Source organism: Maniola jurtina, chromosome 26, assembly GCF_905333055.1.
Source record: "Maniola jurtina chromosome 26, ilManJurt1.1, whole genome shotgun sequence".
Classification (NCBI taxonomy): Eukaryota; Metazoa; Arthropoda; class Insecta; order Lepidoptera; family Nymphalidae; genus Maniola; species Maniola jurtina.
The window spans coordinates 2,392,063-2,414,823 of NC_060054.1; the positions used below are offsets into that span (position 1 = coordinate 2,392,063).

Sequence of the window (22,761 nt, forward strand, 5' to 3'; positions counted from 1 at the left end):
TGCGAACTCGTACACCGAGGTTCTGTGCTACAAAAGTAGTAAAACTGACTGACTGACTGACTGACTGATAGAATCGCTTTTGTTAACGAACCGCAAAACTAACTTTGTTTGTAGAGGTTTATTGTTAATATATAAAATCAAAGAAACTATGATAGCTAGAGCGTTATTAACTTCGGAGATGAGAGGGGAGGGTTATTTTTTTCGTTATTTTACACAATAAATCAAAAACTATTAACTGGAAGTATGGGAGTCACTTTTAGAGGCAAATTAGAAAACTAATAAAAAAACTCTTGCATACTGTAACGTGAAACATGATCTCAAATTAAACAGTTGAGGGTATCAAGTACATATAAGTAGTGTTGTGTCTGTAATTGCCTGTAATTTTGAAATAACTACCTCATATTAAGCTCACATGGTCATTTGAACTGACCATGTCAACTTTTGCTAACAAATATTTTTAATTTCAGACAATTAATAGAAAGTACATAGTAAATATTATATAATGCCCATTGTCTTTTCTAGGACAAACGATATACACAGACTTCACGGAAATCAACCAGGACGGCGGGAAGAGTTTCGAATGCAACGTATGTAATAAAACGTTCAAGCGACACGATCTGTTCGGGCAGCACTACCGAACAGTACATCTCAATATGAAGCCGAAGAAACAGCGCGTCTGTCCGCACTGTGACGTAGAGGTATCACCACATATGCGAGCATTTCATATAGAAGAAGCCCATGGACAGCCAGCACCTTCGTGTGGAGCCTGTGGCAAGAAATTCGCATTCCCAGGCCAAGTGCTGCGGCATCAGAAATACCATCATATGGGCGAACACAACCACCCCTGTACATCCTGCGATATGACCTTCGTTACCAAGTGGAGGTTGACTGAACATCAGAAGAAACACAAGCCAGATTACAGACCGTTCAAGTGTGATGTGTGTGAGAAGCGTTTTCGGTGGCGGAACAATTTGAAGACACATATGAACACACATACTAATAGCAAGCCGCATGTGTGTAAGGTGTGTGGAACGGGTTTTGGTCAGCATGCCAGTTTGAGCTACCATGTTAAGAGAACTCATCGTAATGGCGTTTAAGGTTACACCACATTGCGGTGTCAGTAGTATCAACAGCTATGTATGTAGTAAATTACTGTTTAAGAGCGCACGGTGCATCTCAGTACGAAGCCGAAGAAACAGCGCGTCTGTCCGCACTGTGATGTAGAGGTATCACAACACATGCGAGCATTTCATATAGAAGAAGCCCATGGACAACCAGCACCTTCGTGTGGAGCCTGTGGCAAGAAATTCGCATTCCCTGGCCAAGTCCTGCGTCATCAGAAATACCATCATATGGGCGAACACAACCACCCCTGTACATCCTGCGATATGACCTTCGTTACCAAGTGGAGGTTGACTGAACATCAGAAGAAACACAAGCCAGATTACAGACCGTTCAAGTGTGATGTGTGTGAGAAGCGTTTTCGGTGGCGGAACAATTTGAAGACACACATGAACACACATACTAATAGCAAGCCGCATGTGTGTAAGGTGTGTGGAATGGGTTTTGGTCAGCATGCCAGTTTGAGCTATCATGTTAAGAGAGCTCATCGTAATGGCGTTTAAGATTACACTTCTGGATAGTATGGAGTATCGACAGCTATGTATGTAACTGTTTAACAGAGCTCTCTCCGTCACTTACTCCATACAATCGTAGTTCCCATTTCATTTGAATATTAAGCAACCAAAGTCCATGAAATTTTGCAGACATAGTCTAGAAACTAATATCTGTGTCTGTGGTGTTTTAGATTTTTCTAAAAATATGTAGTTTTAAAATTACAGGGGCTCAAAGATTTGTATTTTTCTTTAAAAAAAGGCCCAACTTTGTGCTCGTTTTTCTAGACAACGAAGCAATTTAATGAAATTTGGAAAAACCACAGACCTAGAAAATTTAATGAATATTATGTAGTAAAAAAATTATCGTTATATATTTTATATTGTTATAATTATGTGGGAACTACGAAAACCAGAAATTACACCCAGAAATCTTGAAAATTTCGTGCTGTCTCGATTTGTGCAAGCGGGGTGGTGAAGTGCGGGGGACGACACGTGAAACTGACAGAAACGGACAGTCTAAACACACGGGCCACATTTAGACTGCACCCGACTCCAAACTTGTCGATAGGTCTAACTAAATACATTTCAACTTGCGTTAGACGTATGCGTTACCTACTCAGACGTTGCCTGTAGATAAAAATATGTCTCATGTTTGCTGGCAATAGCGTATGCATCAAACCCTGCAAGTTGCAACTCTCTTGCAACCTATTCCTCACGCAATACGCACAGCTTTAATATTATAATTTTTGACAATGTATACTATATGTAATGCCATATCACAGGTCACTCTCTGATTTATTGCTAACAATTTACTTCCAAATGCAAAGAAATCTAAGTGTGTTGAATTCACACTGCCCAATACCAGGACCTTAAATGACATAAATTCATTGATAAATAATCATATGTTGAAAGTAAAGGAGAACCCCGTGTTTCTCGGTATAATGTTAGATGCAAAGCTTCTATGGAACACCCACATATCAACACTTGATGGTAAACTCAGCTCTGCTGCTTACACTGTTAGAAAAATTCGACAGGTACTGACGTGGAAACTGCAAAAATTGTATATTTTGCCTATTTTCACTGTATTATGTCTTACGGACTCTTGCTATGAGATAAAGCGGTAGATATTGAGAAAAAAATGTATTACAGAAAAGGACAGGACGTGCAATTTATAATTTAAAACCGCGCGCTGCCATACAATAAAAATATAAGGAAATAAGTACCTTATCTATTATCTTATAGTAGCTTCTAAATATATTTACAACTAGCTAATGCCCGCAGCTTCGCTCGCGTGGATTTAGGTTTTTAAAAATCCCGATCCTTTCATTTCCCAGAACAAAAGTTTCCTCTCCGTAATAGCCCGTCCCCGGGATGCAACTTGTTTCTGTATCACGTAAGAATATTTAAACGGATTATCCTTTTCAAATCCCGAGGGATCACCAGGATTTAGGAATGCAATTTCTTACAGCATCAGGGTTGAGGTCAACGACAAAGTGTTTACTTGGTATAGATACCTTCAATATCAATTAATAATCGACACTTTTTAAATCCCATTAGCTTTAGTAGTCAGGTCCCCTGCAACATCAGTATTGAGGAGTTGGAATCCAAATTTTTTATTGAACAATGTCGCAAACTTTCTTTATCGATTAAAAAAACTACCCAAAATTACGCAGTTAGGTTACCTGCCAAATTTCATGGTTTTGAGTCAACGGGAAGTACCCTAGAGGTTTTCTTGACACACACGACAGACAGAGAGATAGCAACAAAGTGATCCTATAAGAGTTCCGTTTTTCATTTTGAGGTACGAAACCCTAGAAAACGTAGGAACGGCATTCCGAACCAGTGGTAAATTTTTCTGACCATCCAAAAACACTTTGAAGTTTACCTAAAAGTTTACAGGAATAAAAATTTAACATTGTATTCCATTCCATTTCATTCTATTCCATTCTGTTCAAAGATAAATAGATAATAAAAATATTTGTCACCGAAACAATAATTTACGATACATCGACCAATATCAATTTTACTGATGACAATCTGACTATTACCAAAGTGAACGACTACTATAATATCTATTATATACGACTAACATAATATGTATTATAAATTGTGTGCCGTTTGCATTCTCACTAGGTTCTCATTAAGTTTGTTTTATTTGGTTAAACTTTCTGGCATTTATATTGTTATGACGTTTAATTGGCAAACAGTCTGTTTATTGGCTGAAACTCAAAAATTCAGCCAATCACAACAAAGAAAATATTGTAATAATGATTGATGCAGCTTTCTGTAATTGAAAACAAAATATTTGACATTAACTTGAATGTGACAGTGTTTTCCGAATAGGGTTGCCAGAGGCCCCGTATTTTACTGGTTACCCCGTATGTCAGGATAGAGAAACCGGTAATTATGAAAATAAAATACGGGGCAAATAAAACTAAATATTTTTAGGGTTCCGTAACTCAAAAGCAAAAAGAACTCTTATAGGATCACTTCGTTGTCTATCAGTCTGTCTGTCTTTCCGTCTGTCCGTCTGTCCATCTGTCCTTCTATCCGTCTGTCATGTGTTCATGAACAAATATTAGTATTTTCAATTTTCAAAGTAAGATAACTACATATATCAAGTGGGTTATCATATGAAAGGGCTTTACCTGTTCATTCTAAAACAGATTTTTATTTATTTTTATGCATATTTTTTTTAATGCATAACAGTTTTTGATTTCTCGTGTAAAATGTCGAAAAAAATACCCGAATCGGAACCCTCGGTGCGTGAGTCTGACTCGCACTTGGCTGGCGAAACCGAACACTGACGTTATGTCCAGTAGAAAGAATATTTTCCTTTTGCGGCAATGCGTAGCCGAAACCCACTCGATATTGATCATGGTCGTAGCCAAGGCGGCGGGGCTTGGTTTGAGGATGTTAGCCTTTTTTTATACAAGTTAGCCCGTGACTTTAATCTTTTCTAGTGGTAAGTGATGATGCAGTCTAATTTCTTGGCCGTTAGGGCCATACTAACCATATAACTAGCCATGACCGAAGCCTCCCACCAGACCAGAAATTTAGAAATGGCGACTGCGCCTGGGAAGCCGTCAAAAACCTAAGCCTAAAATAATACTTACACTATTTCTTGCATTTGCTTACCAATTTTTTTTTGGAAATATATCAAACATTTCGCGCTCACTTCACTCGCGCTTTGAATTTGTATTACTTGGTGTAAGCCCCGCAATTTCGTTTGCATGAATTTAGAGTTTTAAAAATTCCGTGGGGGATTTTCCGGGCTAAAAAGTTTATGTCTGGGATGCAAGTTACCTCTGAATAGTAAGTACCAAAATTTTGGTAAAGAAGATGGGCCGTGAAAGGGTAACAAATAGATAGGCAAATAGATATACTGTCGTATTTGTAATATTAGTATGGATAGGGAGCTTTAAAAATAAAATCTTGCTATGGCTAAACTCGTTTCCCTTTCACTTTAATTCTTTCTGTAACTGAACCAAAAACACTTACGCTCACTGCGCTCGCGCTTTTTTATTGTTGTATTTTATCTCACTGTCAAATTGAAAGGCGAAATTCCACTAACCAGGTAATTAGCCCATAAAGTTGAGCGAATGTTATTTTCCTCATGACAGGATTCAGTTCCGGCCCTGATAAAACCTCTCCCGAAATCGATTCCTGGCTACGGCCATAGTATTGATACTGTGAAGGTGGAATCACAAGTTAAATGTAAATTTAAGTTAAAATGCAAAGATTGTATGCATGAAATGTATAACATTTTGCTTTACAAAACTAGAGTTTTTAAAAGCTATTTAAATAAATAAATCTTTTATTTAAAATCACATTGCAAACACAGTTCACCAATCAAGACACGGCAACATACAGAGAAAAAATACAAAACTTACAAATAAACTGAAATATCTAAATAGGCTTTCCATGCATTTCAGAGAGAACCACCGCCTATTTCTTCAAATACTTCAAATTTTTAAATTTCTTCAAATCTAAACCCCGTATTTTTGATGGTGGTAGCCTGTAAATCAAAAAGAGGCAGGTGGCAACCCTACTTGCCACATGACATTACAGAATGAAAAATTGTTTTCATTACTCGGTAAGCCTACTGCCATAGTTTCACAGAGAGTGTGACGGTAGTTGTGACCTCTGATTGGTCGACTCTCTTTCACTATTTGCTAAAATTGATGATTGCAACAACAATTTTTTCTTTTTTGTAATCAAAAACAGAACACGGACGTCATACAGGTTGACTAATTGCAATCATTTCTGACCGGCTAACATTGTTCCGCTAGTGGCTCAAACTCACTGTCGCAGCAAGAACATGGTAAATTCAGCCAATCACAGCAATTAGAATTGGTTATCACAAATGCACCGATCTAGGAACCGAGAATACACGAACCAGGGCAGATAGAGATGAGAACAATAATATCATACGTAGGAAATCGACGGGGGATCGTTGACAATGATCCTCTTAAGAGCGCACGGTCCAATAGAAAGCCGAAGAAACAACGCGTCTGTCCTGTAAAATATGAATGTCAACTTTAAGAAGCGGTTACATATGCGTTTATGCGTAGGTAGGTGAGCGGTGCGCTTAATATTCTTAGAAATATGTATAAGTAATAATAGGTTTTATGGCGTTATTTGTTAATTAAAAATATAACATGGCTATACTTTTCTCATAATTGTTATTAGTAAGCAGGTAGACAAAACTCATATAATTGGATTTAAAAAAGTGAAGACAAATTCATACTCTTGTGTATATGACACATACTCGTAGTGAAACAGACTACGTTGTAAATTCTACTGGCGCATTTTGACACCTTCGATCGTGCTTTAAGAAAACCGGCCAAGTGCGAGTCAGACTCGGGCACCGAGGGTTCCGTATTCGGGTACTTTTTTCGACATTTTGCACGATAAATCAAAAACTATTATGCGTAAAAATAAATAAAAATCTCATTTAGAATGTACAGGTAAAGCCCTTTCATATGATACCCCACTTGGTATAGTTATCTTACTTTGAAAATTTAAACACATTTTAATTTTTTTTAATAATGTAACTAAAAATTCACGGTTTTCGGGTTTATTCCTTTACTTGTGCTATAAGAGCTACCTACCTGCCAAATTTCATGATCCTGGGTCAACGGGAAGTAGCCTATAGGTTTTCTTGACAAACACGACGGACGGACGGACGAACGGACGGACAGACAGACAAAAAAGTGATCCTATAAGGGTTCCGTTTTTCCTTTTAAGGTACGGAACCCTTAAAAAAGGCGATCCATCACCAGGGTTGATATTAAGTTTTAAAATATATTTCAATGAATAAGTTACTTATCAATTTGTTTCTTTCTCATGTAAGTGAATTGTAAAATTCTTAGTGAGAATAAAGTTCTTTAACCATAATGAGTTTTTTGTAGTCTTTAGGTACCCACATAGAATTATAATAGTTATTGGTAAAATAAATTTATCATACTTTAAACCGTGTTTTCTTTTTTGTAAAATCAACCTTTTGCTATAACTTTTGCTATAATCGTATGTAACGTAAAAAAATTGGTTGTTTGTAAAGTTGGTTTACTGACGATAGTTGAACGTGACAACAAAGGCCGATTGTGCTTCTTTGTCGCTCGTTCCGCGCTCTCGTTTGCACTTCAACATGGAACGCCTCAGAGCGAGGTAACGCCGCATGAGTCATGTTTTTTCGTGCGTGCAGCCGGCTCTATCGAATTATAAGACGTTGTCACGTCAAAAAATAAATATAAGTCATAGAATGGGATAGAATAGAACATATTTTTATTCAAATAAACTTTTACCACCACAATAAACTTGTACCTACCATTGGTACAGAATGGAGTTCCTACCGAGAAGAACCAGCAAGAAACTCGGCGGTTGCTCTTTTCAACTGTTTAATTTACAATTTACAATAATATGTCATACTTTGCATAGTATATAATATTTGTTTGTATAGTATACTATGTACCTAAGTATACTATACAAACAGATTTTTCTTCGCTCCATTTAATGACAACTCTCAATAACGTCATAAAATACGCAGTCGCTTCAGTGTCGTTATACAGGGTGTTTGGTAATTATTATATAATGACGACACGTACTCATGCTACTTTGATCTGATAAACACAATGCTGAAGTATAATGACGAAATAAAATTATAAAAATTTCCGTACAAAATTTAAAAAAAAAATATGTCAAAGTTTTTATGACCCTAACGTGCCCTAACTCACTGAGATCGTTGGCCATCTCAGTGAGTTATGGCACATTAGGGCCATGAAAACTTGGTCATAAAAAAAAATTAAAATTTTGTATGGAAATGTTTATAATTTTATTTCGTCATTTTACTTCAGCATTGTATTTATCAGATCAAAGTAGCATGGGTACGTGTCGTCATTATATACTAATTACCAAACACCCTGTATAGAGGTTATACTGTATCTGTATATTATACTGTAAAAGAATACCCGGCTGAGTTTGTTGTGGGCTCTTCTCAGACTTGGGCGCGTTTGGAACCCTCGTAGCTTTAGTTTTGAGTTACGTAATTAATTATCACCAATATATCGTACGACAATTTCGAACATCAAAAGGAGTACAATTGTACCTACTTTGAATAATTGATTTTGACTTTGACTTTATCTACATTTGGTTTATTGTTTCTAGGAAAACGAACCGCAACCCCCTCCACGTCGACATCCCACGACGCCGGCACTCGGATTTACATCTGTGACGTTTGCAAGCGCGTCTTTAGAAGACGCAACTGCTTTACCCGACACTTCAAAGCAGTACATCTGGGAAAGCGTCCGCAATCCAAGCGATGCCGCATTTGCAAGGTCCAAGTTTCCAAATACAAGCGCGCGTACCACATGGAGGAGAGCCACGGAATACCAGCGCCATCTTGCGGCGCGTGCGGCAGAAAATTCGCCTTCCCCGGCGAAGTGTTGGAACACCAGAAATTCTTCCACATGGGTGAATCAGACTACCGATGCGAGCCATGCAATTTGAAATTCAGTTCTCGTCGCAATTATAACCGCCACTTAGTCAAGCATACGGATGTGAGAAAGTTTAAATGTCAGGTTTGCCCAAAGGCGTTCAAATATAAGGGGAATTTCCGAACGCATATGCTGATACATAACAACATTCGACCTCATGTCTGCAAATTCTGCCAGGCCGCTTTCACTCAGTCGAGCACTCTGAGAGGTCACCAGATAGCAAAGCACCCTGAAACTATTTAACACTAGCTGATGCCCGCAGCTTCGCCCGCGTGGATTTAGGTTTTTAAAATTCCCGTGGGAAAGTAGCCTATCCGTAATAGCCCGTTTCCGGGATGCATCGTGTTTCTGTACCACGTACAAACATTTGAACGGATGATCCTTTAATAATCCCGTGGGATCACCAGACTTTAGGAATGCAGGATCAGGGTTAAAGAGTTGGGTCCTCAAGGTCAACGACAAAGTATTTACTTGGTATAGATACCTTCTATATTTTATAACCGACAGACACTCCAATTTTATTTATTAGTATAGATTTTAAAAATGTGTTTTCTTTTTACCTACATCCGTGTTAACAAGAGCTGGAACATACACAAAAGAAATTTTACTATACAGCATGTTCTATAAAAAGCTATTTATATGTAACTTAAGGATGCCCGCGACTTCGTCCGCGTGGATTTAGATTTTTAAAGATCCCGTGGGAACTGTTTGATTTTTCGGGATAAAATTTGCCTATGTCATCAGGAACGTAAGCCTTTGTAAACTTCTTATAAATCAGTTAAACAGTTCGGCTCTTATAAGAATCCCGCGGGAACTCTTTGATTTTCTGGGATTAAAAGTAGGCTATGTCCTTCTCCAGGATTTAAGCTAACTCTGTACCCAAATTTAATTAAAATCGGTCAAATTGCTGGGCCGTGAAAAGCTAACAGACAGACGGACAGACACACTTTCGTATTTATAATTTTAAGTATTGATATCGATATTTCAATGAAGTTGTACCCAAGCCGTTGCTACGAACGTCCCATCTCTTGCTAACCGGGTCGGCTATTTATCTTATTAAAGTATTTCAAGGTATAATAAATTTCGTTTAAATTGAATTTTCATTTTATTTGTATGATAAGTGGTGATCACTTATCATGAATCCTGGCTTTCTGACCTTCTACATGAGATGAATATCAGGCTTTAGGACAAACTATTAGATTTGAATACCCGGCTGAGTTTGTTGTGGGCTCTTCTCAGACTTGGGCGCGTTTGGAACCCTCGTAGCTTTAGTTTTAAGTTTACGTAATTAATTATCAACACTAGGTATATCATCTTACAAATCCAACAATTATTCTGACTATCAAAAGGCGTACAATATTCCCTACTTTGAATAAATGATTTTGAGTTGGAGTTTGATGATGCTCGAGACATCTTCCACGTGGATTTTAGGTTTTGAAAATCCCCTGGGAACTCTTTGATTTTTCGGGATAAAAGTAGTTACCTATATCAATTTCTGGGATTCACGCTACTTCTGTACTAAATTTTACGTAAGTAGGTAAATCAATTTTAAACGGATGAGCTTTTAAGAATCCCTTGGGAACTCTTTGATTTTCCGGGATAAAAAGTAGCCTATATCCAACTCCGGGGTGCAAACTCTCACTCAAACATAAAGAAATAGGTGATAGGTCCTCGCCACTTCATCCAAGTTAAAATAAAAAGATAAAAATAAAAAATAAAACATTTATTTAGCCAGAAATAAAACACAGAAACAATTTAAAACAGAATCTTAATATAAGAACATTTAGTTAATAAGAATACTTAAAACATACTCTTGTTTTCAACTTGGCATCATTTTTCATCTTTTACAAAATATAGTTTAAAAAATGTTGCCAAGTTAAAAAAGAAAACCACACGTGGTTTATTTTGCTGGTCATCTTACTAGGTCATACATAGTACTTTGTCTGTGTTAGTGTTGGCTGGCGGGCGTGCTCTGCCTTTTTGGAGTGTTTTTTTTTTTTGTTAAAACTGACTGGAAAGCGCTCTAAGGGGGTGCCATGCGTGTGTCGGCGAGCGCCGGCACAGACGGGGTCCATACTTGTACAGTTTATCTAACTTGTTACAATTAACTACAAACTTGACATTGGCTAATCTTTGTAAAGCCAGACGAGAGAGAAAAAAAAAAGGTATACCATACTATACTATACCACTATTATACAATTACATACCATCCGAACCATTATTTTATGAGTACCTACTATGTATTTAAAAGGATCCCTATTCCCTATAAATACTATGACAGCTTCAAGGTGGTCAAAGACATAACCTTCTAGTTGCATGGATCCATTTGGGTCTAGCAAAGAACTTGCTAAATTAAACAGCTTTGATGGCGTTCTTGAATGGATAAAACTTTTTGATGACATAACTGGCCGTTTTTTCTATATTTATTATACAGGGCCATATATACCAGAACGCTAGGAAAAATTAGCGTTATTATTATACTATCATAAAACAATCAAAGGCCAATAACCATTTGCCTTATCTTGTAGGATTAGTGATATTTTTCAAACCTGCATTGTATAGCGTGGAAAACTAGGGCCAATACCCCACGTGCTACGCGGCATTGACTTCGAGTGGCCTTACGGAGTTACGGAACGTTCATTGACCTCTAGCGTCAGGCAGATGTTTTATTTGGAAAATAATATCGTGAACTTTTGAAAAATACATGATTTTTTTGAATTTTTTTTCATCCATACTATCACCAGTCTTCTTTTTTGCTAGCGTTCTGGTTAGACTCTGTATTTATATTTGGTTTATTGTTTATAGGAAAACGAAACGAGAATCCCTCCACGTCGACATCCAACGACGCCAACAAGCCAATTTACATCTGTGACGTTTGCAAGCGCGTCTTTAAAGGGCGCAGATGTTTCCACCAACACTTCCAGGCAGTACACCTGGGCAAGCGTCCGAAATCGAAGAAATGCCGCATTTGCAAGATCCAAGTTTCCAAATACAAGCGCGCGTATCACATGGAAGAGAGCCACGGAATACCAGCGCCATCTTGTGACGCGTGTGGCAAAAAATTCGCCTTCCCCGGCGAAGTGTTGGAACACCAAAAATTCGTCCACATGGGTGAATCTGACTACCGTTGCGAGCCCTGCAATTTGAAATTCAGTTCTCGTCGCAATTATAACCGCCACTTGGTCAAGCATACAGATGTAAGAAAGTACAAATGTCAGGTTTGCCCAAAGGCGTTCAAATACAGAGGGACTTTCCGAACGCATATGCTGATACATAATAACATTCGACCTCATGTCTGCAATGTCTGCCAGGCCACTTTCAGACAATCGAGCACTCTGAAAGGTCACCTGATAGCAAAGCACCCTATGTATGCTGCAGAGCTGTATGCTTGAAAAGGTGACTATTAAGCATGCAGCAGAAAATAACACCCTGAAAGTGTTTAACATTGTAATGAGTTGTTGCAGTAATTTTGTATTTTTAGGGTTCCGTAGCCAAATGGCAAAAAACGTAACCCTTATAGATTCATCATGTCTGTCTGTCTGTCTGTCTGCCGTATGTCACAGCCGCTATTTTCCAAAACTATCAGAACTATACTGTTGAAACTTGGTAAGTAGGTAGATGTATTCTGTGAACCGCATTAAGATTTTCACACAAAAATAGAAAAAAAAAACAATATATTTTGGGGATTCCCCATACTTAGAAGTAAAGAAAACCTATAGGGTACTTCCTGTTGACCTAGAATCAGGCAGGTAGGTAGGTCTTATAGCACAAGTAAAGGAATAAATCTGAAAACCGTGAATTTGTGGTTACATCATTAAAAAAAAAATGTGTTTCAATTTTCAAAGTAAGATAACTATACCAATTGGGATATCATATGAAAGAACTTTACCTGTACATTCTAAAACGGATTTTTATTTATTTTTGTGCATAATAGTTTTTGATTTATCGTGCAAAATGTCGGAAAAAATACCCGAGTACGGAACCCTCGGTCCGCGAGTCTGACTCGCACTTGTCCGGTTTTTTCATAGAAACTCAGTTCGCTGAATAGGTACGAGTACGTGAATATCGCCCTAACAACTTTTATATGTCACAGGTATATTGTCAAAGCCATGATATTACAATCTCACTAGTAATATTGTAATTAAACGGTAGATTGGCAATCAACTTCATTTCTTACAATTTAACGATCTGGTTTTAGTGACATTGTAACGTCACGGGGTCATTATAGTGACATTATAAAAAATCTAGGTATAATGAGTGAAGATGGCAGTGGGAGACGTCAAGCGTTCTGATTGGTCAATTCTTTTTCAACCATCGTTTTCAACGTCGGAAACGGACCAATCAGAGGCGGCCTCATAATCTAACGACCAGTGAAGTTGAAAAACATATTAACTTAATAGAAATTACTCACGATGTTGTAAAGGTATAATAAATTGGGTTTAAATTGGATTTTCGTTTTATTTGCTTGTTAACTGACCGTTACCTATTTATCAAATCGTCCTGGCTTTCTGATCTTCTATGTTAAGCCGGCTCTACACTCGCACGTGAAGTCGCGTCGTTATTTCACGCCGTGAATGTATGATCCCGCGATCCACGCGTGAACTGTGTCCCTCTACACTCGCAAATCTTCACAGTCTTGTTCTTGACTATGGACGAAACCCTTTGTCGCGGACCAAAAATCCGACACTGATCGGGGAAAGGCGCGAAGCGCGAACGCGAAGGCGTGAACAACATCTACACTCAGATATCACCTATGTTTATTATCATACCTACCTATACAAGTTTTGAAATTGAAACGTTCCTACCATTTCATAAATTTTTGAAGCCAATGGTATACAAAGATATAATTATTCTAGAACAACTTATTTAAACTTAAGACTATCGATGCATACTCACTTACAGACTTACTCAACATGCGTAATTAATTTACTTAAATCTAATTGATGATACAACTAAAACAATTCCTTGCTTACTATAATATGAAATCTATAATATTATATTAAGTACTAGCTGATGCCCGCAGCTTCGCCCGCGTGGATTTAGGGTCTGAAATCCCGTGGGAACTTTTGATTTTGATTTGATACCTTCAATATCAATCAATTTATAACCGACAGTTTCTAAATCCCATCAGTATTGATGGTGAGGTCCCCTGCAGCATCAGGATTGAGGAGTTGGAATCCAATTTTTTTATGAAACAATGTCACAAAGTTCCTCTATCGATTAAAAAAAAATTACGCAAATCGGTTCAGAAATCTCGGAGATTTCGGTGTACATAGGTAGAAAAACACAACTCCCTTTTTGAAAGTCGGTTAAAAAAGTAGCCTATGTTACGCCCTGGTCAATCCTCTACTTGTCTGTGAAAATCCCGTCAAAATCGGTTCAGCCGTTCCAAAGATTAGCCTTTTCAAACAGACAGACAGACAGACAGACAAAAATTTTAAAAACGTGTGATTCAGTGTTGGTATCGTTCAAATAACCATATGAGCTTAATATGAGGTAGTTATTTTGAAATTACAGACAGACACTCCAATTTTATTTATTATAGTATAGATTTAAAAAGCTAAAAAATTCAAATTTTATAAGACAAGCATATTAATTAAGACTAGTAATATTAACTATCTACTTAATATAAATATTTAATTTTAATTATCCATATTAATTATCTATTGATAAGCATTAAACACAATTTTTTTAGAAAGTAAAAGTATGTACATTGTATTTTCTAGGCCAAGGGTTCACGCTGACAGTGGAAGCGGACGGCACGAAGAGATTCACCTGCAAATCTTGCTTTAAAAGTTTCAACGACAGGCAGGCAATCTACCAACACACCACGCAAGTCCATCGAAACCTGCGAGCGAAGCTGAGGAAATGCAATCTTTGCGACGTGAAAGTGCCCGGACACGCCCGCGCGTTCCACATGGAAGAGTGCCATGGAGTGCCAGCGCCATCTTGTGGCGCTTGTGGCAAAAAATTCGCCTACCCATTCAAAGTGTTACGCCACCAAAAGTTCGCCCACTTGGGCGAATCTAAGTACCGTTGCGAACCCTGCAATTTGAAATTCGAAAATCGAAGCCACTATAACAATCACCTGGCGAAGCATAGAGATGTGAGAGCGTTCAAATGCGAGCTTTGCGACAAGACGTTCAAATGGCAGAGGAGCTTGAGCACCCATCTGTTGATACATAAGGATGTGAGACGTCACGTTTGTCGCGTTTGCCAGGACGCGTTTGTTCAGCATAGCAGCTTGAGATATCATATGATTAAGAAACACCCGGAAGCTACTTAGGATTCTCTTAGATTTTTGCTATTTTTGCTTTACTTATACCTAAGTAAAAAGTTTATTTACCCATTCCAAGTGTTACGCCACCAAAAGTTCGCCCACTTGGGCGAATCTAAGTACCATTGCGAACCCTGAAATTTGGAATTCGAAAATCGAAGCCACTATAACAATCACCTGGCGAAGTATAGAGATGTGAGAGCGTTCAAATGCGAGCTTTGCGACAAGACGTTCAAATGGCAGAGGAGTTTGAGCACCCATCTGTTGATACATAAGGATGTGAGACGTCACGTTTGTCGCGTTTGCCAGGACGCGTTTGTTCAGCATAGCAGCTTGAGATATCATATGATTAAGAAACACCCGGAAACCACTTAGGGCTGTCTTAGATTTTAGTTTAGTATTTAGTATAGTATTTTTTCGTTACTAATAAGTCTATATTTATAGTCTACTTATATTTCTTGATGATATTATATGTAAATAGAAGGAAATGGATACAAAACTACTGCATTTCACATTTGTAGGGCGCTATCTCTTCTGCTCTCGCGCGTTTTGTATCTTCTGTCTTTCACATGGAGAACTATCACGGACTACTTGGCCGCTGCATGATAAATTCTACTTACGTGAGTAGCTGCTATCTTATGGCGCTTGCGGCAAAAAATCATATGATTAAGAAACACCCGGAAACTACGTAATATTGTCGTAAATTTTAGCTATTACTTTAACCTAAGTCTATACTTATTATAGTCGTAGGTACATCGATGATATTATACTTTTGTTAAAAAGAAAGTAGGTACCTACCTACATATACAGGGTGTTTGGTAATTAGTATATAATGACGACACGTATCCATGCTACTTTGATCTGATAAATACAATGCTGAAGTACCTATAATGACGAAATAAAATTATAAAAATTTCCATACAAAATTTAATTTTTTTTATGACCAAGTTTTCATGGCCCTAACGTGCCCTAACTCACTGAGATCGTTGACCTTGGCTTATCTAAAGATGGCCAACGATCTCAGTGAGTTATGGCACGTTAGGGTCATGAAAACTTTGACATAATTTTTTTTTTGATTTGGTATGGAATTTTTTTTTAAATTTTATTTCGTCATTATACTTCAGCATTGTAGTTATCAGATCAAAGTAGCATAGGTACGATCATCTTTATATACTAATTACCAAACACCCTGTAGAGGTAGTAGTCATACCTATTAACTAATCAATAAATGATGTTACTTCATGTTTTATTATTATCAAAAGTAGAATAAAACCAATAATATTTCGCATTTTTGTTTTATTTATTTAAATAATAACTGAACCAATATAAAGCATTTCTTAAAACAACTGTATTTACAACTAGCTGTGCCCGCAACTTCGTTCGCGTGGAATAGTGACTTTTCGGGCAGCGTGATTCTTTAAATTGACATAACTTTTTTATTTATGAACCGATTGACATGAAATAAACACTAAATGTTAAGTGAAGCTTACTACAATATATTAGTGAAAACCGTATCTAAATCGAATAAGCCGTTTCTGATATTAGCGTGCACAAACACACAGACAAACAGACAAAAAAAATAATTAATTACAATTTCGGGTTCGGCATCGATCTAATAACAACCCCTGCTACTTTTTTTTATATATTTCCATTGTACAGACACCACTTTTCTACAATTTTATTATATGTATAGATTTCTTTGAAAGATCTTTGAAAGAGTACCAACTACCTATACCTACATCATTGGTACTAAAACTACTGTTTTTTAACTTTAATGAAAATATTACAATAAAACTTAAAGCTAGCCTTATCTAATTACTATACAAATCATGCCCGCATGGAATGGTGCCAAGAATACTGGCTGCATTTCCACGCTGGACAGCCAGGCTGATCCGTTGCGCAAAAATGAGCCAGCCCTTCTGTCACCCGATGAGGCTATTAAACGCGGTGAAATGTCTCGTAAACTTCTGTTTGAATATAAAGCAACTTAATTTAATTATATTAAGTATGTATACGAGTATATTACACTAGCATATGCCCACAACTTTGTCCGCGCGGACTACCTACACAAATTCCAAACCCCTATTTTATTCCCGCAGGGATCATCATCATCATCATCAGCCTGTGGACGTCCACTGCTGGACATAGGCCTTCCCTATAGAGCGCCACCACACGCGGTCCTCAGCCTTCCTCATCCAGCCACTTCCCGCCAGCCGCTTTATATCGTCGGTCCATCGTGCAGGAGGGCGTCCCACACTACGTTTGCTCAAACGCGGTCTCCACTCAAGGACTTTCCGGCTCCAACGGCCATCGCCTCTACGACAAGCATGGCCTGCCCACTGCCACTTCAGCTTGCTAATAGTTTGGGCTATGTCAGTGACCTTGGTTCTCCTGCGGATCTCCTCATTTCGGATCTTATCCCTCAAGGAAACTCCTAACATAGCCCTCTCCATAGCTCGCTGAGCAACTTTGAATTTGTGAACACGGCCATTTGTCAGTGTCCACGTTTCAGCACCATAGGTGAGGACGGGAAGGACACACTGGTTGAAGACTTTTGTTTTCAGGCATTGAGGAATTGACGATGAGATGAGCAGATATCTATATCTATCTATATATATATATATATAGCTATCTGCATGACCGTCCAGAATTTTTAGCTGTACGTTGGTAGAACAGTCAGTCAGTTAGTCAGCTGTTCTTTTAACCCCCGACCCAAAAAGAGGGGTGTTATAAGTTTGACGTGTGTATCTGTGTGTCTGTGTATCTGTCTGTGGCATCGTAGTGCCTAAACGAATGAACTTTTTTTTGTTTGAAAGGTGGCTTGATCGAGAGTGTTCTAAGCTATAATCCAAAAAAATCTGTTCAGCCGTTTAAAAGTTATCAGCTCTTTTCTAGTTTTCTTGTAGAAAAGAAGGTTAGATGACCCTTAGGTTCATAATATTATGTCAATTGACAAATGTCAAGATGGACGTTGCCTAGATGCATAATTATTTATTTGAAAATGATGTTTTGGAAAACTCAGATACTTTGGATCGTAGGCACGGAATAGACCAAGAAAATCGGTTCAGCCGTTTGAAAGTCATCAGCTCTTTTCTAGTTACTGTAACCTTCACTTGTCGGGGTGTTATAAATTTTTAATTTACACTTGTTATATATTTAGATAAATACTTGAAATCAAAAACCTTACCTTTATCCTATTGTGTCATATCGCACTTAAGTGAAGCTTACCCGTGACTTAAATAATCCAATAACATTTATCACTCTCACTACGCACGGGTGCAAACTCATGCCGTGCAATAATACAATATAAATGTGGGTCAATATAAATGTGGGTATAGGTTACGCAGTGATATAAATTGCAATTGCCTCTGAGTACCAAACTTTTGATAAATTATAATTTTCACTGACTGTTAGATAATTTTCAGTAATGAATATGTCGGTTATGTATTATAATTTAGTAGTAGCTTTTAATAAATAAAATAATACAGGGTGTTTTATCTTTTCTAGGTGAAGAAAAAGAAGAATTCACTCTTACTGTAGAAGCGGATGGCAAAGAGAAATTCACCTGCAAAATGTGCGGGAAAAATTTCAACCAAAAAAAGCTGGTCACCCAACACTACAGGCATGTCCACCTGAAACTGCGTCCGAAATTGAGGAGCTGCCATCTTTGCAATGAGAAAGTGGCTTCATGGGTGCGCCCGTTTCACATGGAAGAGTGCCACGGGCTACCGTTGCCAACTTGCGGCGAGTGCGGAAAGAAATTTGGTTTCCACTGGAAACTGTTGCGGCATCAAAAATTCTACCATATGGGGGAATCTGACTACCAATGTGAACCTTGCAATCTAAAGTTTAAATCCCGCGGCGAATACAAAGACCATCTCATCAAACATGGAGACGTAAAAGCGTATAAATGTGAACGTTGTGATAAGGCGTTCAAATGGAGGAGCGGTTTGAGAACCCATATGTTGATACATAACAACATCCGACGCCATGTCTGCCATATTTGCCAGGATGCGTTTATTCAGCAGAGCAGTTTAAAGTATCATCTGATCAAGAAACACCCTGAAGCTATTTAACAATTATTATTTTGATGTTAATTTAGGAAATTTAAACTAGGGCTTTCTTTTATTTTAATTATCTTTAAGTTAAATACTAACATAGTCTCTAAGTAAATTTTTTGTTACTAACACCGTATGGGTCAAGGCCTGAATTAAAGGAATTTATTTATTTTAATTACTTAGAACGGTAGTGTTTCTGTATCTATATTACATTGCTATAGAACTGGAATAAAATGCATGTTTGAATATTCAAATAGCATTTTTAATAACAAATGCCACCAATATAAGTTATTTATTAAATTTTATTAGTCATGTCATGGCCATGGGTGCTTGGTACCCATGCTACTTTGATCTGATAAACACAATGCTGAAGTATAATGACGAAATAAAATTATAAAAATTTCCATACAAAATTAAAAAAAAAAATATGTCAGAGTTTTCATGACCCTAACGTGCCCTAGCTCACTGAGATCGTTGGCCATCTTTAGATAGGCCGAGGCCAACGATCTCAGTGAGATAGGGCACATTAGGGCCATGAAAACTTGGTCATAAAAAAATTTAAAATTTTGTATGGAAATTTTTATATTCAATAATTATAAATTATATAATCAATAAATTAATATATAGATCAAAGTAGCATGGGTACGTGTCGTCATTATATACTAATTACCAAACACCCTGTATAATAGCACGCATGGCTGATGTGAACGCACTTGGCCTGAGAGGTTTCCCGAAATAACTTCATATTTTTATGGAAAAAACCGGGAGACAAACTTTAGATCTGGAGCCATAGAGTAAAGGGTAATATCGATAATATAAAGTAGAAACTAACCTGTCTTTTTTCTCTCATCTTTATTTGATTGGCTTTGATTAATTTTTGATAGTGTACGGGAGCCGTAGCTGTGTGCTCGACCGTACCAATAGGGAAATTTCCCTCCGAGCTTGTGTTATGCTCGGGGCGCTAGCTGGGCCAACGGTTGTGCGTCGAAACTTCTATATATAGTGCAATTTTGTAAACGCTCTGTTAATGCGATTGAAAGTTGCGTGTTTCTCCTTGAGTTTCCAATTAAGCTACCCGTGCTGCCATCTAGGCCGCGGGTCGTGAGTTATCAGGCTGGGGTTCGTGTTTCGAGCGTTGTTGATTGATTGAGTTTAGAAGCGACATCTTGTGAATTTGGCAACCGCTACAATAGTCTGGCCTTATTAGAACAAGTAGGCTTCAAAAGTTTTATTCGTGAACGTGGGCGTCAAATCTGGGTCTGAATCTATCTAAGACCTCGCCATCCTCTTTTGATTTCTTATTAACTTTAAAATTATAGGAAATTATTAAAATTATAGGAATTATTTAAAATTAAGTATAGGAATTATTTAAAATTATAGGAAAACTATATTACTTAAACTATACTATTTAAAATGAAACTAATACTACTACTAATACTATTACTACTTCTACTAATTAAAGTATATTATTTAAAATTATAGGAAATTTCAACACTCGCGCTGGCTGCGCTCGTGCATATTGGTTTCTCTGTCGGTGTTCGCTTGATTGATTTTAAATACCTAACGTTTATCCGTAACTTGCGGGCTTAGGTCATACGTAAAACAGTGTACCATATTCGTGACTTACCTAGATCCGCCTACGCTTGTCGTGACTTAAGTGATCCATTTTAACACGGAATAAAAATGGATTAAGTACTTAAGTCACTGATAAGTATTAGTGCGGGCTCCACCGTGCGGGGTTACTTAGTGCTATAAATTACAATTATTGACACATATTTTCTTCTGTATCCTTCTCTCTCTATTCTCTATCCTTTCTATCTAACTTTGGATAAATTATAAATTTTATTGAAAATAATTATTTATATTTTCAAATAATATGATGTGGGTTATTTAAGCAGTAAAATTTAGTTTTTTGTATAATGAATTACTTTGTTTTCTTTTCTAGGCGGAGAAAAAGAAGAATTCACTCTCACCGTAGAAGCAGGCGGTACAAGGAAATTCACCTGCAAAGCTTGTGGGAAAAGTTTCAACCTAAAACCGCTGTTCACCCAACACTACAGGCATGTTCACTTGAAACTGCGTCCGAAATTGAGGAGCTGCCATTTTTGCAATAAGAAAGTTCCTTCGCACCTGCGCACGTTTCACATGGAGGAGTGCCACGGGCAACCGGCGCCATCTTGCGGTGTGTGTGGAAAGAAATTCGCTTTCGCCGGGCAACTGTTGCGGCATCAAAGATTCTACCACATGGGAGAATCCGACTACCGCTGCGAACCCTGCAATTTGAAGTTCAAATGTCGAAGCAAATACAATTATCATCTCGTCAAGCATAGAGATGTAAAAGCGTATAAATGCGAGCTTTGCGATAAGTCGTTCAAATGGAAGAGCGGTTTGAACACCCATATGTTGATACATAACAACATTCGACGCCATGTCTGCCATATTTGCCAGGATGCGTTTATTCAGCAGAGCAGTTTAAAGTACCATCTGATGAAGAAACACCCTGAAGCTATTTAACAGTTGTTGTTTTCACTTACTTTAATTCTTTAAAATGGTAGTATTTCGTTTATCTGTACCTGTATTATATTGTTGTGGAACTGGAATAAATTCAATGTAATATCAAAATCGCATTTTTAATAACAAATGCTACTCTTAGCAGTTATTTTATTACCCATTGTCATGGCTATTACTGTACATTATAGCACGCATGGCTGATGTGATGGACTGAGAGGGTTCTCGAAATACCTAGACTCATGGAATATTTACAATCAAATCTAAAATCTGTTTTCTAAACCGGAAAGAAGCAGATTTAAACGCAGCGTTTGAGACAGTGTAGCTGATTCTGTTGTACACAATGTCTTAGGTATTCAAAATAAAAAGTCTAAAATTACTATCGTTTTCGTAATGAGCCCTGCGGAAAAGGATAGCACTAGATTTAGACCTATCTATTTAGATGATTTTAGAATTTGTGTACAACAGAATCAGCCGCACTATTGTCCTACTTGAAATAAATAAATTTTGATTTCTTTTTAATTTCAGAATTATAAGGAATTATTGCGCGCTAGCTATCTGATTCCCGTAGATTGTCTATTGCTTTTTTTTAATTACTCATTTTAAAAGACAATTTTTTTACCTTCAACAATCGCGCTGCCTGCGGTCATGGATATTGTTTTCTCTGTCGTTACTTTCTAGTTTGAATTTTAAGTAACGCCCATAACTTGGATTTAGGTCATAAAATAGTGTATGATACGCGTGACTTACCTAGCTCCGCGTAACGCTTGTCCGTGACTTAAGTGATCCATTTTAGCACGGAGTAAAATGGATTACTTAAGTCATGACAAGTCACTTAACTATATTATTATTTGTCTATGGCACTTAAGTAAGGGATAACCCCTTACTTAAGTGCCATAGACAACAATTATAACTGATACCTTTTTGCTGTAATGGAACTGAGTACTATCTACCTCTTTACCCTTTTGATCTAACTTTATAATAAATTATAACTTCAACGAAGACAATTAATTTAGTTTTTTTTTTTGAGTAAATTATTTTGTTTTCTTTTCTAGGAGAAGGAAAAGAAGAATTCACTCTAACCGTAGAAGTAGGCGGTGTGGAGAAATTCACCTGCAAAACTTGTGGGAAAAATTTCAAATTGAAACCGCTATTCACCCAACACTACAGGCATGTCCACCTTAAAAAGCGTCCGAAATTGAGGAGCTGTCATCTTTGTAACGACAAAGTGCTCCCATGGTTGCGTCCGTTTCACATGGAGGAGTGCCATGGACTACCAACGCCATCTTGCGGCGCGTGTGGAAGAA

General features: G+C 37.5%; 1 protein-coding gene across 9 annotated transcripts in view; it reads left to right on the forward strand.

Moving 5' to 3' along the window:
• LOC123878547 (zinc finger protein 358-like) overlaps window positions 1–22,761 on the forward strand; it is a 139,904-nt gene that overhangs the window by 105,051 nt on the left and 12,092 nt on the right. Inside the window, exon 6 of one of the 9 annotated variants that reach the window (XM_045925808.1) lies at window positions 18,396–19,123. The exons of 4 other annotated variants lie outside the window; for them this stretch is intronic. In XM_045925808.1, coding sequence (XP_045781764.1) covers window positions 18,396–18,964 — 569 coding nt within the window. In that variant the 3' untranslated portion in view covers window positions 18,965–19,123. Of the gene's footprint in view, window positions 1–522; window positions 1,655–8,282; window positions 8,870–14,337; window positions 15,561–18,395; window positions 19,124–20,891; window positions 21,507–22,761 lie in introns of those variants that run through there. 4 more of the 9 variants (XM_045925799.1, XM_045925795.1, XM_045925809.1 and 1 more) reach the window with 4 other exon arrangements.